Here is a 15,303-nt window from a genome sequence, read left to right as displayed (position 1 = left end):
GAGGGAGAGATGTTCGCATGGAGGGATGGTGGGGCCCGACAGTCCACGCGGGTGCAATCTGACACGTGGATGACACTTGCCACCCACGTGGCACGAGCTCATTGGGGGCGTCCTGGTTGGTGGGGCTGGCTACCATTAATGGTGGATTGCTTTATCCTTCCATTTTATTTATTTGACAATTTTATTTTAATTGATTAGTTAATTAATATAATAAATATATATTCCTTTCTTTTTCCTCTGATTGCCACGCCATTCCAAAGCCCAATAGAACAAAAGAGTGGGCTCGTGCCTAAGTGGGGGTTGTACCACATTACCTATATCTTCTTCCACATATGATGCATCCCACTTATCACGAGCCTACCGGCATGGATGAGGGAAAGGGGGGACCCTTCAATTCGTGGGCCCGGCATATTGGGTGTAGAGGAGGCATGCTTGTCGATTCCACTCCCATTTTACCAATCTTAATTGTAGTAGTAATTCGACATCTAAATTTCACTCTCTTTCTATGGTTGAGTATCTTTTTCCCTTAAATAAATTCATGCATCCGAGCCTTATAAATGAAGACCATTTACAATTAGGATGACTTTACTCCTCATTGGACGGACCTTGCTTGAACCTGATTCATGATAGTAGGTGGTGCACAACAAAAGGAAATTCCAATGCCTTTATGTAGAAAGCACTCTTAGGTTTCGGATATTAATTCTCTTAGGTTCATGATAAGGAACTACAATCTCACAATTGAGAGAAATAAGGGTTTTGACCTCTTCATAAGAGTAAGATACGACCCTTTTTCCTAAGAGGTGCCTTTTAAGGGCAAAACCGTGTAGACCGAGCCCAAAGCGAACAATACCTCTTCGCAAGCTTTCCGTGGCGCAGATCTTGAGTCGAATTTGCATCATGATCCGCGCCATGGAGAGGCTCGCCAAGAGGTATTGTCCACTTTGGCCCTGACCCACACGGTTTTGCCCTAATCAAGACCCGCGCCATGGACAGGCTTGCAAAAAGGTATTGTCTGCTTTCGATTCGGCTCACACAATTTTTTTCCTTAAAAGACGCATCTCATAAGAAAATGTTGTATCTTGCTATTATAAAGCGGACAAGACCCTTCTCTATCTCCAATGTGGGATTGAAGTTCTTCATCATATCCCCCAAGAGATGGGGGGATTAGGAAATTGAGCAGCATGGCTACGTTCCCACAAACAGCTTCAATGGTGAGGATATGGTCCAAGATCTGAGCCACGAAGAGGCTCACCAAGATGCATTTTCTCTAGCCCGCATGATTTTGCCTTTAAAAGGCGTCTCTCGGGAGTAAAGGGTTGTATCCTACTATTATGAAGAGGCCAAGACCCTTGTCTTTCTTTAATGTGAGATTGGGGTTCCTCATGAGTTCCCTATGAAACTAAGAAAAATTATTAAGTATCTAAATATTATGTTTGGGTTGATCTTTTCTCTATAAAACATTTTATATTTTGTCCCTCTTGATTTCACAATTTTATATTTTATATTCTTCCTTTAAATTTCTCCCAATTAGATCAAATTCTAAATTTCCTCTCTCTTCATATACGTAAATATGTATTTATATAGAATACTATTAATCTTAAATATGCTAAAATAAAAATAAAACTATTTACAACAACTAATTAGTTTACATGCTTTATCGAAATAAAAGTAATTGAGGGTCGAAAAGTATTCAAAGCATTTGATATAGTGCCGTGACACTGTAAGATTAATGAGTAAAAAAATATATACTTATATACATACATACATATATCTATGTGTGTGTGTAAAGTGAGTCGTCACTGAAACTCTAGCTCGTAATATCGTCCTCAACGTCCTAGCCGACATGGCTACCCCGTGGACCTTGAGGATTCGGCACACCTACGCCAGTTCCTCTGTCCATATCCCCTCTGTCATCTCTAGGGTTTACTACTTATCCCATAGCCATCTCAAGCAGTCATCCTCCACCTCGTCGTTTGTCCTCTTCTCATCACCCTCTCAACATCCCAACTGTTGGGGCTTCTCGTTGTGGACCCCGACAATTTGGCATGCCTACGCCGGCTCCTCTGTCCGTGTCCTCAGCGTCAACTCTAGGGTTTACAACTTCCCCAAAGCCATCACAAGCAATCCTCCTCCACCTTCCTTCTTGTCCTCTCTCTTATCGCTCTGCCGCGACCATAAGTTGCCTGTGTGGTAGTTGCAGTCAGCTTCCTTGTTGATCCCTTCACCAATGAGGTCTTTGCCAGGCTCATCCTCCACCCTACCTTAGGCGTCACCGGCGAGGCCCTCCCGGAGGCCAATAGATGAGGACAACGAAGTTGAGAACATTGCTTCGTTTGTGAAGGTCCTGGCCTTCTCCGACGTCAATAACGATGGTGGATTCTCAGTGCCTAGGTTTTGCGCTGGCACGATTTTCCCGCCGTTGAATTGCCAGAGTGACCTCGCTCAAGGGTGAGTTCGTTTGAGTTGATGTTGGAAAAGACTGAAACGGACTCAGTCGACCAGATGCTGGGGAATGAGTTGAGCTTCCAAGTTGTCGTTCATGGGGAAGTCATGGAGGTCATAAGAGCACGCTCGTGTGGGCTTACACCATAATATTAGGCATGCGTCCATGCACGCCCGTTTGAGCACACCACTTCAGGCCAATCTGAGAGCAGCTGAAGTGCGTCTCATGTTAGTTCCCCTTCATCCGAGCACATAATAGGAAGCTCGACTCATGTTAAGTTGTTGAACGTGAGTATTTGAGGCCACGTTGGCACATGTAGGCAAGTGTGAGAGAAGCACCACAAATTACCACGTGAAAACAGGTGTTGAGAAGTAAAGAAATAGTGCAATCCTACACCAGGCAAGAAAGTAAAAGTAGAGAGTTTTAAATAAGAGTCAGGTTACATTTATCAATAAAAGCTACTTTTCTATTGAAGATGGATCCAAATTAGTATAATCCGATAGATATTTAATACATACAATAATGATTTCTAGAATTTCTCTTTGGCAATTAATTATATACATATGAATGACTATATTTTTCAATATAAATTTTTCATATGATATGTTGAATTTACCCTTATATGATTTCATCTCTTGACTTCCTCTCTTCCCCCCCTCCGATTTTCGCCACCTGAAATAAGTTCTTGAATCCGTCTCTATATGGAATACTCTTCTCGATATCATAGGGCAATGGCAACTGCCCGTTTAGAGTCCAATGGTCTTAGCTAAGTCTCTATCATTTTCTTGCCCACATATATAATTAACAAGTTGGCCCACATATAGGCGCATGCCTGCCTGCATAGAAGACGCAGACTACTGTGGACACCTTGATCGAAAAAGGAAAAGAGAGACGAGCAAAGCCTTAACTATGATCATAACAGATATGAACTATCGACAAAGACTTGCAACAAAGGTGCAATACGTGAGATTTACTCGATGGACAATGTAGCCAAAGTAACAGCAGGAAGCACATAGAGCAGAAACTGCAAGTGCTCATTTTTGGGTTGGTGGGTCTTTCTTTTCTTCTTCTTGTAATGGGGGAACAATGGGTGCAAAAGAACTATATTAAAAGATCAAATCCCACAAACATGTTTTGGGCATTGTTCATTGCAAGGGCGGCTCAACACACATGCCTTTATTATTTATCCATCTACCTATAAAATCATCATCATCACAAGCTTTCTTGGGCTCATTTTTGTTTTTTGTTTTTTGTTTTTGCTAACTCGGGATGTCCAGGTTTCGCCTAACTAATCCCTGGGGCTCTGTGAACCCCCGGCAGCACACAGAGCGGGTAATCACTCCAAATGCGCTCCGGTGACCCCAAGGGGATTCAAACCCGGAATTAGGTGTAAACTTAGGCGCACCTTAACCATTAGACTAAACCCCTTGGGATTAGCTTCCTTGGGCTCATGTTTTGTTTAAAAAGTGCCTAACCCACTTTTGCACAATGTCTCCCCTTCTCACAATTTTAGGGTCAATGGGTTTAAATAATCCTTGGAGAGTATGCAACTTTGCTTGTTGAGTGCCAGTCAAAACTTCTGTCCATGGATATGCCCTTTGCTTTCTTCTACCTAAAGTGGGTCAACCCAATAGTCTATTAGAGATGTTAGATCATTCCCTCTTGTTAATTCTCCCTTATGATGTGCTTGAGATACATATTTAATCATAATAAATAGATTAAAATTTCATGACAAAATAATTACGATGTCATCATTTATCAATCGTAATATCTGAAAAAACTAATTTGTCAGCTCTTATGTATATTTCTCCGCTCGTACTAATCGATAGTTCGGATATTTGTCGGTACAATGATATCAATGAAATCAACTTAAAAATGGATCTGCCACAAGCTAAAAGCATTAACTAATATAAAGGTGGGAGTCTTGCATGATTGAAAGTTCATGTCGACTCACTATGCTTGGCAACATGATATTATTTTAAAGTTTGATACATGCAATTGTTCATATAAAATATATATTTGAGCTAGCACCACCTTTTCTATGACAAGTGATTGGTAGTTTTCATCATAGTTACTTAAAGGTGGCCAACCTATTAATGAGGTCAAGAAATCATTCACGAGCACACCCACGATATCCATGCGCGACTCCCCACTAATCCTCTCGGTGCCAAAGTCCTCATGGCCTATTGGAGACATTTTCTAGGATTCGTATAATGAATCTATATAAAGATAAGGATGTGAAATTTATATCGATGATATGTGATTGGAAATAATAATTCATTTGAATAGGCCCTAAGGTGCATGCGAGACCCGGAGGATTGAGATAACTCGAGAATCAATCGACTGTTACGTACCGAGATTATCCAAGGTGATTAGGTAGCTAGAGATCATGAAAGAAGCATTAGCAAGGAGATCGAGGGGACAAAATGATTTGTCAATTTTCACTTTTATTGGAGCATAAAGGCAAATTTCTCATCCACATTTTTTTATTTGTACATAAAAGGCGTGAGGAGAAGCTCCATGGAGTGGCCTGCCGTCAGATTGTCTTGCACACGTGCCATTATTAGTGCTCCAAATTGACCACTTTAAATTTTTGGCGATTTTTTTTTGGGTGATTTTGGTTTTAATTTTTGATGATTTTCCTCGGACGGAGAGGGATCATGAGGATTAGGGGTGTACAGGTATGAATATCTTGTTTTTTTCACGATACCTGTATCCTACTCTGTATGAGACAAGTTTCAAAATTTTGAAATTGGAACCTATTCTATTAAGTCATGGAACTAGAACCTATCTAGAACCTGTATTATATCATAGATTTCGGATATCCTGTTGGAACCTATAAATTTTTGTCTCGTTAAATAAAACCGAAAATGTCTCATTCATAATCAGTAATAACTCAAAACAGAATGTCGATATAGATTTAATTTTTTTTTTAAATTAGTGATTATATTTTTTAAATATAAAATATAATATATATATATATATATATATATATAATATGAGAAATTATTATCCGGGTTAGGGTATCTGTTCCGATTCCAATTCTGAGTACTCTATATGCAAGAATCGAAACCGAAACTGATTTTCACGGATTCCTTATTTTAATGCAATTTTCAATGCGAGCTACCTAAACTCTACCATAACAGGTAAGTTCCGACCAGTTTCGAATATATCCGGTATCCATGCACACTCTTACATTGGATTATGGTGGTTGCTAGGGTTACTGTTAATGAAAAAGACCCAACTAAACGAATACAATCTTTTCTGATTAGATGAAACAGCAGCGCATCATCGGCAGACTTACAAGTAATGTAACCCCCATTATTAAGAGAGGAAACTGTTGGTCGATGTTATCAATGGACACGGGAATCCCACGGGGTCGGATTGGACCAGTCTATTCGGACTGAAAATCGGCATCCAGCTCTCAAACAAGAGCTTGCAATTAGCACGGATCCGTACGGTTGTTTTAATGAAACTGCAGTACCACCCATGAGGAAGGACCTGGTAGAGTCAGGACTGAGGACACCATGCCTCAGTTCGTCGGTTCGTACAGACCCATGAACTCATACTTATATCGGTTTGCTTGAAGTTGGACCAATTCTGCACGCCCTCCAAATCAAATGACGCCTCGTGACATAGCATCTTTAATCAGAGCAAGCTCTTCGGGTGCCTCGGTTAAAAAACAAGTATCTTGGAGGAAATGATCAGAAACTGTTGGAAGATTTATCATTTTCTTTTTATATCCTATCGTGTAACCCTAGTGGATCAGACCTCTTCCTCGTACAATCTAGTTGAAGAAAACAAATTTCTTCACCAACAATAATATCCTAAGAAAAGTATTCCGAAACAGCTTACCATGGAGGGTCTCACATTTCGAGTATCAACTGACACAGGACAAAAATCTCCAGGCAGTTGGGTACTGGGGTCGAGTACTATCCTAAGCGACTGGGATCTCGAGGTTAGTCGTCATCAATGGAGGAATGTATTCCTCTTCTTCCTTTGGAGAGTGGATTGTCCCTAGATCTGGCGATGGAGTCTTGGGTCCCTGCTTGCCCTTTGGATCCCAGTCGAGCATGATCTTGACCTTGATACCGAGTACACCCTGTCATGAAAGAAGATCAATCGGATGATCCCAAAGTCATGCACAGATTCCATTCATAAACTACCTTGCATCCTCTAGTCCTAACGACATGCCATGTTGTGTGGGACATATAGTGAGTAACATATATTTCTTACAAGAATATCTGGTCACATGAATTTTAACGCCACTCTACATTTTATCCATCCATACTTATGTTGCCAGAAAGTGGATATTGCAAGCAGCATGGAGATCGAAATAGAAGCCAAAGGACATGGAAAATAAAGTGGGTTACCTGTCTGAGAAGAACATGCTGCACAGCCGAGTCAATGTACTCGTTGACGGGTTGACCAGAGGAAACCATATATCTGTCCTTGAACTTCATGGACTTAGCACGCTGAGCATGGAGCTTTCCACTCACAATGACCTGTAGAAGACAGTTAATGATTCCTTAGACTTCATCCATGTCAGTAATATCTCTTCATGGCACGATACATGAAATTACTACGTAAAATACATATGAGAGCTGTCAGACATACCTCGCATCCCTTGGCACCACTCTCCATAACAAATCTAAGGACACCGTAGCAGGCCCTACAATTAATAGCAGAGAATTGTCAAACTCCCTCAACATTTGTGAATATTCAGCCAAAAAACAAGAATTAAATTGGTCCCATTTAATAGAACCTATGGCACATCCAAAGACAGTAAAACACTTTGAAGTATAAAAATGAGAAGTACCGAGTGAAGAATTGAGACAGTAGAAGGATGTCCTAAACACTACGCATTTGATGATTCACAAGCCGAAGAGACTCGAATGACATGTATGAGCATAATACAAGGAAGCTTGAATTACTAGGATAATATCAGAGACAACGGAGTGTGATGTGGAGGATTTTAGTAAGCAAAAGTTGCATAATTATGCAGCCAACAAATTACGGGACAGGACAAACGCATGAAGTATATGGCTCATAGAGTAGACGTATTAGATTGGGCAACATAAGTTTGTCTTGGATGTTGGAGGTTATTCCAAACTCAGTGCTATCGCAAACACAGCAAGAAGCCTGACAAACTCCAATCACTCTTAGCATTGGTACAAGGTCCCCGGAGGTTTATTATGCCAATGGGGACAAAATGCAATGCTACCAAAAAAAAAATAAAAATCTAGACAAGATCTCAAAAACTAGAGAGGCAATATACGCCTTCAACCAACCCCTTAGTTCCACCAGAAATAAGGAGGCAACATTACTCAGAAAAATATTATAAGAGGCAAATTAATAAAACCATCACACACCCAATACCAAATCTAGGAGTTGTTATTGACGAAAAATCTACCATCCTATCACGACCCGAAATTTATGCAGCATTTTTCCAAAAATTGTAAATTTTTCAAATTAAATATTAATGTGCTAATTAAATTAAAATATTTCCTTCATGATCAGCCATAAATATATAGAGAAAATCATATATCTCTAAAACAATAAATTTAGCATATTTCTTACAACATCCCATGAGTTGTTAAACAAAATCTTTCGGGTCATAATTTATTACAAGTTCTATATAAATAGCTCTAATATCTGTAAAACATAAAGTTTTAGCTAGCTGTCTTCCATGCCGAACCGCAATATCAAAATGATTCTCCCGCGCAGCCTCTAACTTATCTAAGAAAATTATACAGAGTGTGAGCTTGCATCTCAGTGAGTACAGGATTCCATAGTAAAATGAACTATATAAATAAATGTAGATTTTCGAATAACCCCATGTAAATATATATATGAACAAAACATACACTAGCCAATATCATCCAATTTGCAATCATCTATCAAATCATATAATATATCAAGATCCATATGCTATATCTTATAAATAGACATTTACAAAATTCAATTCTTGCAACCATTCCACATAATCCAATATCACACGCCTCAAGCGAATACTCAATACAACGGATTTAGCAATACCAGAATAACTTTATAAGGCTCCACTAACCATCACAAGCTTTCCATTGTCAGACATTATATAACATAATCAACAATATAACCATGGGGTGACAATCCTGAAAACAGAGTTATGACGGTACCGTAACCCCGCACGTCTCAACCACATAATCTCATAAGCGGGGGCTGCCTATTATCCTCCGGCACTAGGAGCCTAGGTGTCTATTTTATATCCCGCCGGATCGGCGATCTATGCGTCCCTTTTTGTATTCCGCAAGATCAACGGCCTAGGCGCTCTTTTTGTATCCTGCTGAATCAGTGGTCTGGACGTCCATTTTATATCCCACTGAATCCACGGTCTAGACGTCCATTTTATATCCCGCCGGTTCAGCGGCCCAGACGTTCATTTTATATCCCGCCGGTTAAGAGATCTAAGCGTCCATTTTATATTCCGTCGGTTTAACGGTCCCATGGCTATGAGCAGCAAGCAACATCAACATACAAAACCACATCACAATACACACTTCAATAAACATCAAGCAAGCTCTATCATATCACAAACATCCTCTCACCCAACATATCGATGACCAAAATCTAAATAGTAATCTTCATAATATTTTTCCCAAATTAACTCATATAGTTGTACGTGTGTACACACACACACACACACATATATATCATCATCATCATCATCATCATTTCACAAGACTACTAATAATATTTCACCAAATCAAGCCTTCAGGGTGGGGTCTACTCGACCCTTGTCCATTATAACCACATAATTAAGGGAATAAGTAAATGTATGAGCTAACTCGAAAAAGGGCATGACTTACCATTATCTCATATATACGAAATGAACTAATAAAATGAATGAACTCGAGCTCCACGACCATGGGAGTGCCTACGTATCTCATTATATCGAGAATCAGAGCCCACATAGTTCTTACATCATCACACCTATATCCGTATTGAAGTAAGACAGTCATAGTTTAGTAACTTATTTAATCAGCCCTATAATCCCCTACTACACACAATTATCTTTCTAGAGATAAGATATTCATGTCACGTCTAAATCTTCTTGTTGGAACTAATAGTGCACAAAACCTACAAATTATAAGCATCTAAACCTATATCACCGGCTAAGAATTGGCCTATGCACCAAACCAATCGAAAGGAGAATTCCATCATACGTAAGGGAGACTAACAAACAAACCAGAGCAGCCAATATAAATTTCAATCTACCCAGCACAAAAGGATTCGCTCAAGGTCTCCCATGTTCATTCTTGCATATCATAGCGCTCTTCAACCATCTTAATTAAACAATCCAATTAACTGTTTATTCTAGATTCACAACATAAACAACACAATTGAACGAAAGAAGGTGGAAGAAAAGAATCAAGTACCAACCTAAACATGCCTATAACCTACTTGGCTCCAACTTGAACTCTAGCATAATTCCCTAGTTCTTTGCTCCCAATTCATAATCCCACTAACCAAATACTCTTACTTTCACAAGAACACATCAGATAAATTAAGCTTACGCAAGAAAAATCAACAATATCAATTCTTCCCAACTTAATTTGCCAACGATTAAGAAAATTCGTGGCCCCGAGCCGTGTTACTAAGCCATCTAATTCAATAAACTAACCCAATGCCACCAAGGTAACAAGAATACAATCAAATGAAAGCTTAAATAATCAAAATCATGAAGCTAGTCGAGAGTAACCAAACCTATTCCTGGTGGATTCCGATTTCCCTATCTCAATCTACCATCAGTCTTCTCTGTCGCACTTCCCTCTCTGTTCGTATTGTCAGCCTGCTCCTTTCCATATTCATCTCCCATGAACTCATGCATGCCGAGCTCTGTGCCTTGCTCGCCTGCTTTCGTGCTCTTGCTAAGCTCTTGCTCTTGCTCTTGTCCTCCCTCTCCCTCTCTCCCTCTCTCTCTCTCCCCCCTCTCTCTCTCTCTCTCTCTCTCTCTCTCTCTCCCCTTTCTGTTCCCCCTCAGCAGTAGCCTCCCCTCCCTCTGTTTTCTTTCCTACGACCAAAACCTCCAAAGAAAATGAGGAGGCGGTCGAGAAGATTCATGTAAGAAAATAATTGGGTGGGCCTGTTGGGTTTGGCCCAAACTAATTTAATAAGACTACATATGCCTAAAATAAATTATGTCTTAATATAAGTTTGGTGTGTGTGAAAATGCTTGTATATCCAAAATGCCGGGTCTCACACATCCCAAGTTTTTTTGGCAAGGAGTGAGACTGTAACTCCCAGTAATACTAACAACGGATGGTGATGTAAATTTAGTCACCCTCAGAAGCGAGATAGGCATGATTTATAAAGAACCCAACTCGCTGTAAAGACGACCGTCAAAAGAATGTGATCATAAAGATCTAACCACTGCTTTCCTCAAAACACAAACTAATGCAGATGGACATGTTCACATCATATTCCATAATCACAAGCAAAAAGAAATGTAGTGTGAGATCACTGCACAATAATAATGTCCTAAACAAGAAGCAACAATTTGAAGAAGAATTGGAGATACTTTTCTGCAAATCACAACAGCAAGATCTGTCAAACACTTTGTAATACCTCCGAACAGCAAGTCCTCCAAGGAGCTTATATCAGAGAGACTCTGCCCGTGCAATGGCACAGAGACCTCTGTTGTTAACTTTCTCAGCATAGAGCTCCACCCCGTTCTCAGGGAACTTGAATCGCTTCTGAACAACAGAAGTCAATTCCCTAATCCTTCTGCCCTTCTCACCAGTAAAGGATCTTCAAATCAAATTGCCGAAGAACGTGGGCCAAAAAGTTGTTGACGCACATTGCTGTTGCATATGATTAAGCAATACTAAAAAATTAACTTACCAAGAACATTCTCAGTACGGGTAGCTCTGATGATGATTTCAGTGTGCATCGGAGTGACACGCACTTCAACCCCAGAGTATCCATCTTTCAGCAAGCTCTCTCGTCAAAGCCTCATTGAGCTCTGCATAGAAGACTCCATCTGCCACAAACTGAAAAAACATAGAGACATCACGGAAGCACATGAGAATGACATTCCATTGGCAAATTTAACAAAAGTCGAATGTATCATACAATCCACTGATATAACGCCGAAACAAGAAAACCGACTTAAAAATCTGTCCTTTGTGCACTTCAGCTTCGAAAAGCTATGAAATTTATCAACCAAACAGACCAATTCAAGCCAACCCATATCAAATTCGTGGACAGCAATGAAAAACACGGACAGTAACACGTTCGAGGTCAAGCTTTTGCTCAAAAGTCAATTCGCCAGGAAAAAGAAAAAGAAAAAGAAAAAACAAAAACCATCATTTCCAGGAAGAACGCAGCGCCCCCCCCCCCCCCATGAAAAACAGAGTCCATTGAAAACCCAACAACGTTATACCTATTGATTTGCACATTGGCAAAAGATTTACAGACGAATCGATTTTAGCTAGAATGACATCCACCGGCAGCAGAAAATCCGTATAGGAGAATTCAGCTCGATTGAGCTCCAAGGCGTCATTTTTCTAGCTGACGCACATATTGATTGCCGTAACTTTTGCTTCTTGCTGATCTGGGACGTCATAATTACAGCTCTATTCTCCCTCCTCACTCGTCGATTGCTTGATTCCAAGGATCAAGAGCTTCGCCGTCGTCTTTTTCGCCGCCCTCACGAACTATATAACTTGCAGAAGGAAGGAGAGCTCTTTGTCTTCACTCTTCAGTGTCAACGGAGCCCTAGCGAGCCTCCCGCCGGAACTTCATATTGGGCTGAAAGGTTATGGGCCGAATTTTCACTAGGCCCAATAATAACAATAATAAGAGTAAATTTCCCAAAAAATATTATTTTTGGATATTTATATATCTTGTCACATCATTTAATTTTGTCCAAGAAAATATGTGAAGGTGCGCTAACCATCCTCCGCTGTTCTCATGATCCCGTGCTGAGCCACCGACGGGAACCATTGAGGCGCCGCCTCATGAGTGGAGGGGCCTCGACTGACTCGGAAAAGTCCGGGTTTCTTAGCACTCCTATCTTTATCGATGAATCACGACTTCAATCCAGGTGAGCAGCGATCAAGTATCCATTGGATTGCCCGTGAAGGGAAGCAGAAGTCCAATGTGAAATGGCGCGGCTTAATGGAACAAAAATTCAATAGGTATCTAGAAACTGTTTTGTATAGCAATTACATCCGGTTCCTATCCAGTTTCGACCTAATAGAATTGCTGCATTTTCCTTCTCTTGGGAAGGAAAATTATTTACATTGCACAAGCATTTATGGAAACATAGCATAATGTCTTACCAACTCTCAATTAAGTTGGAGGTACCGGAACGAACTATTGTAAGATATATTTACATTACAGTCCATGAACCTTCCTTGGAAAAACAAAAAAAAAAAACTAATATGCATGCATATTTTACGTACTTTTGATTTACAATGATTAGTAAAAAGGACCCAATCAACATTGATATATTTGGCCCAAGATTTCTAATAATGATAGAGAATTAATTTATACATATCTATATGTTAGAATTCTTCATCATACTACAACAATATCACTTTGTACCCTCACAAATATCAGAAACTTGGCACGTCGAATTCAAATCAACTGTTTAAAAAGTATGTTTTCACTTTTCTAATTTTGGCTCTTCTCCGAGGCATTTCTGTCCTTCGAGTATCGGCACCCAATCCAGGTCGAATCAGTTTTCCGCCAAAGTAATTACATTTTCCGCAGCACGTCCAAATTACTCCAAATTTGCACAATACATAGATGAAAACATTATGCTTCATGTATGTCACAGAGTGGATAACATTTTCCACTGTTGAGTGGTGAGAGACAAGCGACAGCCTTATCTCTCTCTCTCCCCTGGCCACTGCTCCCACCAGTAGTCCCCAAGCAATACTGCAAGAAGTCGCATTAGCGAGCAAGCATGGCTGTTTCTTCCACAGCTGCGGCAGCGTACAACCTTTCTCACGGTCGCGGTAGTACCATCACTCCATCACTCCATAGAACACATCGTGTTGCTCTGGTTCCGTCGAAGTCCATCTCCTTCGGGGAGAGATTACCGCGCAGGAATTTGGTGGCCTCGAGTTCCGGGGACGCTCCGGCTGCGGAGACGGATAACGCGGAGAGCTCCATCGAAGCTCCGAGCTCGCCCCCTTCGCTTATTTCTGCTCTGAACGTCGAGCGAGCTCTCAGGGGCATGGGTAATACTTGACCACTGGCTTGGCTTACCTTTGTTCATTTGCTTGGAATTCTTTGATGAATTCTTTCTCATGCCACAGCTACGACTTCAGTTATATATAGCTCAAGGAATCCATAAAGCAAAGCCACATGACTTTCGTGTCCTATTATATTATGTAACCGGGTGAACTTTCACTCCATTCACGATATATGAACTACTTGTCGGCTGTCTCTCTGTCGATAATAATTTTCTGAAAGTCCAAAGCTCCCAGTTTTTAAGGTGTAGTTATTAGGCCATATAACCGTTCATAATTTTAACTTTAGTAAGATTTATATAGAGTCCGCGTATCGATGAAGTTGTTATCAATACGGAGTTATTTAATTACTGTTTTTCAATATACACTATCTCTTTGCTTAATTGTGAAGTTGGAGTAATTAACTGATCATGATATAGAATGCAGCAATCACGGACGTTGATCACTATGGTAGACTCGGAATTCCACGAAAATGCCCGTACGACCAGGTTCGTGCACACAACCAAAACTCTTCAGAGTTCAGATAGAAAATGTCGATTTTCCTGTGATTAATGTTTGGAATTTAAAATGCTCAGGTCCCAGTGGCTTACCAGAAGAAGGTTGATGAGGTGAAGAGTCAGGGACTTGAGGAAGACGAAATCAACAAGCAGCTTGAACTTCTCAAAGTGAGTTCATACTTTTGCCTCCGAACAACAGAGATGAACTCGAGCAACCTCTGACTGTATCTATCATATTGTCGGCATTACCTGGCTAATTCCGGTAAATATCATCACAACCAAGTTATAATTAGATGATAAACAATTGATCATCCTACTGTACTGATCCATGCCACAGGAATCATACTCGATATTGTCATCAGTCGAAGAGAGGAGAATGTACGACTGGAGCTTGACAAGGAGTGAGAATCCCGATAGATACGCCTGGCCCTTTGAGGTGGACATCACTCAGAGCCCGACACAGCCTCCTCCTCCTCAGGTACCCTCATTTTCTCCATCATTTTCAGTTTGTCGAAAAACTTTTCACTGAATTAGGGATCTCTAATAATTTGCTCATGAGCAGGAGCCGGAGGATGTTGGGCCAACGAGACTGGTGGGTTACTTCATGCTTGGTTGGTTGGTGTTGTCTTTCGTATTATCGATTGCCCTCAATCGATAAGGTTGTGATCATTATGATTTGTAACCAAAAATGATAATACCATCCATTTCTAAAACTTAGATGTACGCAAAATTAACACTATAAAATTTGGACCATTTCTTGAATTGCGCGTGTCATCCTTGGGCAAGGGCCATGCTAATCTTCTCTATATCACTCCAATTTTATTGGATGTCTCCGAAGAGACAAACCTTTGCAGTATAAAATTTACCAATGTGGATTGGTTCAAGCAGTTTGACGTTTATTTCGCTTAAGCGGGGTCTCGTGTTCGAGTCATTGTGAATTCAGAAAATCCATGTTGGGAGAATTTTATCCTTTAATGGGTCGATCCAGCTCAACTGGATTAGTCGGGGCCTAATTGGGCTACCGAATATCATGATTCATATCGAAAATTTATCATCTTTAGGCATATAAACGACTTAATCATGCCGGGACTGTTCCGTTCAAAGCCCAGTTTATGAACAA

The 15,303-nt window shown here is 40.4% G+C and overlaps 1 protein-coding gene, 1 long non-coding RNA gene, 1 other non-coding gene and 1 pseudogene across 3 annotated transcripts; 2 read left to right on the top strand and 2 right to left on the bottom strand.

The window, feature by feature from the left end:
- Positions 1-722: 722 nt before the first annotated feature.
- LOC116187297 lies at positions 723-1,476 on the top strand. The gene is made up of 2 exons (XR_004152026.1): positions 723-1,005; positions 1,094-1,476. It is a non-coding gene; the product is annotated as an uncharacterized LOC116187297 (long non-coding RNA).
- A 4,212-nt stretch (positions 1,477-5,688) lies between these two features.
- LOC116188445 lies at positions 5,689-12,188 on the bottom strand (annotated as a pseudogene).
- A 1,028-nt stretch (positions 12,189-13,216) lies between these two features.
- On the top strand, positions 13,217-15,044 carry LOC116187018 (NAD(P)H-quinone oxidoreductase subunit U, chloroplastic). Its single transcript, XM_031515590.1, has 5 exons — positions 13,217-13,674; positions 14,113-14,174; positions 14,262-14,351; positions 14,521-14,661; positions 14,746-15,044. The coding sequence occupies exons 1-5, from the start codon at positions 13,398-13,400 to the stop codon at positions 14,839-14,841; spliced, it is 666 nt and encodes a 221-aa protein (XP_031371450.1). The 5' UTR covers positions 13,217-13,397; the 3' UTR covers positions 14,842-15,044.
- Positions 14,923-15,025, bottom strand: LOC116189672. The gene has a single exon (XR_004152444.1). It is a non-coding gene; the product is annotated as a U6 spliceosomal RNA (small nuclear RNA).
- Positions 15,045-15,303: the final 259 nt, after the last annotated feature.

The sequence above is a fragment of the Punica granatum genome, chromosome 8 (genome assembly GCF_007655135.1).
Source record: "Punica granatum isolate Tunisia-2019 chromosome 8, ASM765513v2, whole genome shotgun sequence".
NCBI lineage: Eukaryota > Viridiplantae > Streptophyta > Magnoliopsida > Myrtales > Lythraceae > Punica > Punica granatum.
Note: the sequence above shows the minus strand (reverse complement) of the source record. Positions and strands in the feature narration are given on the sequence as shown.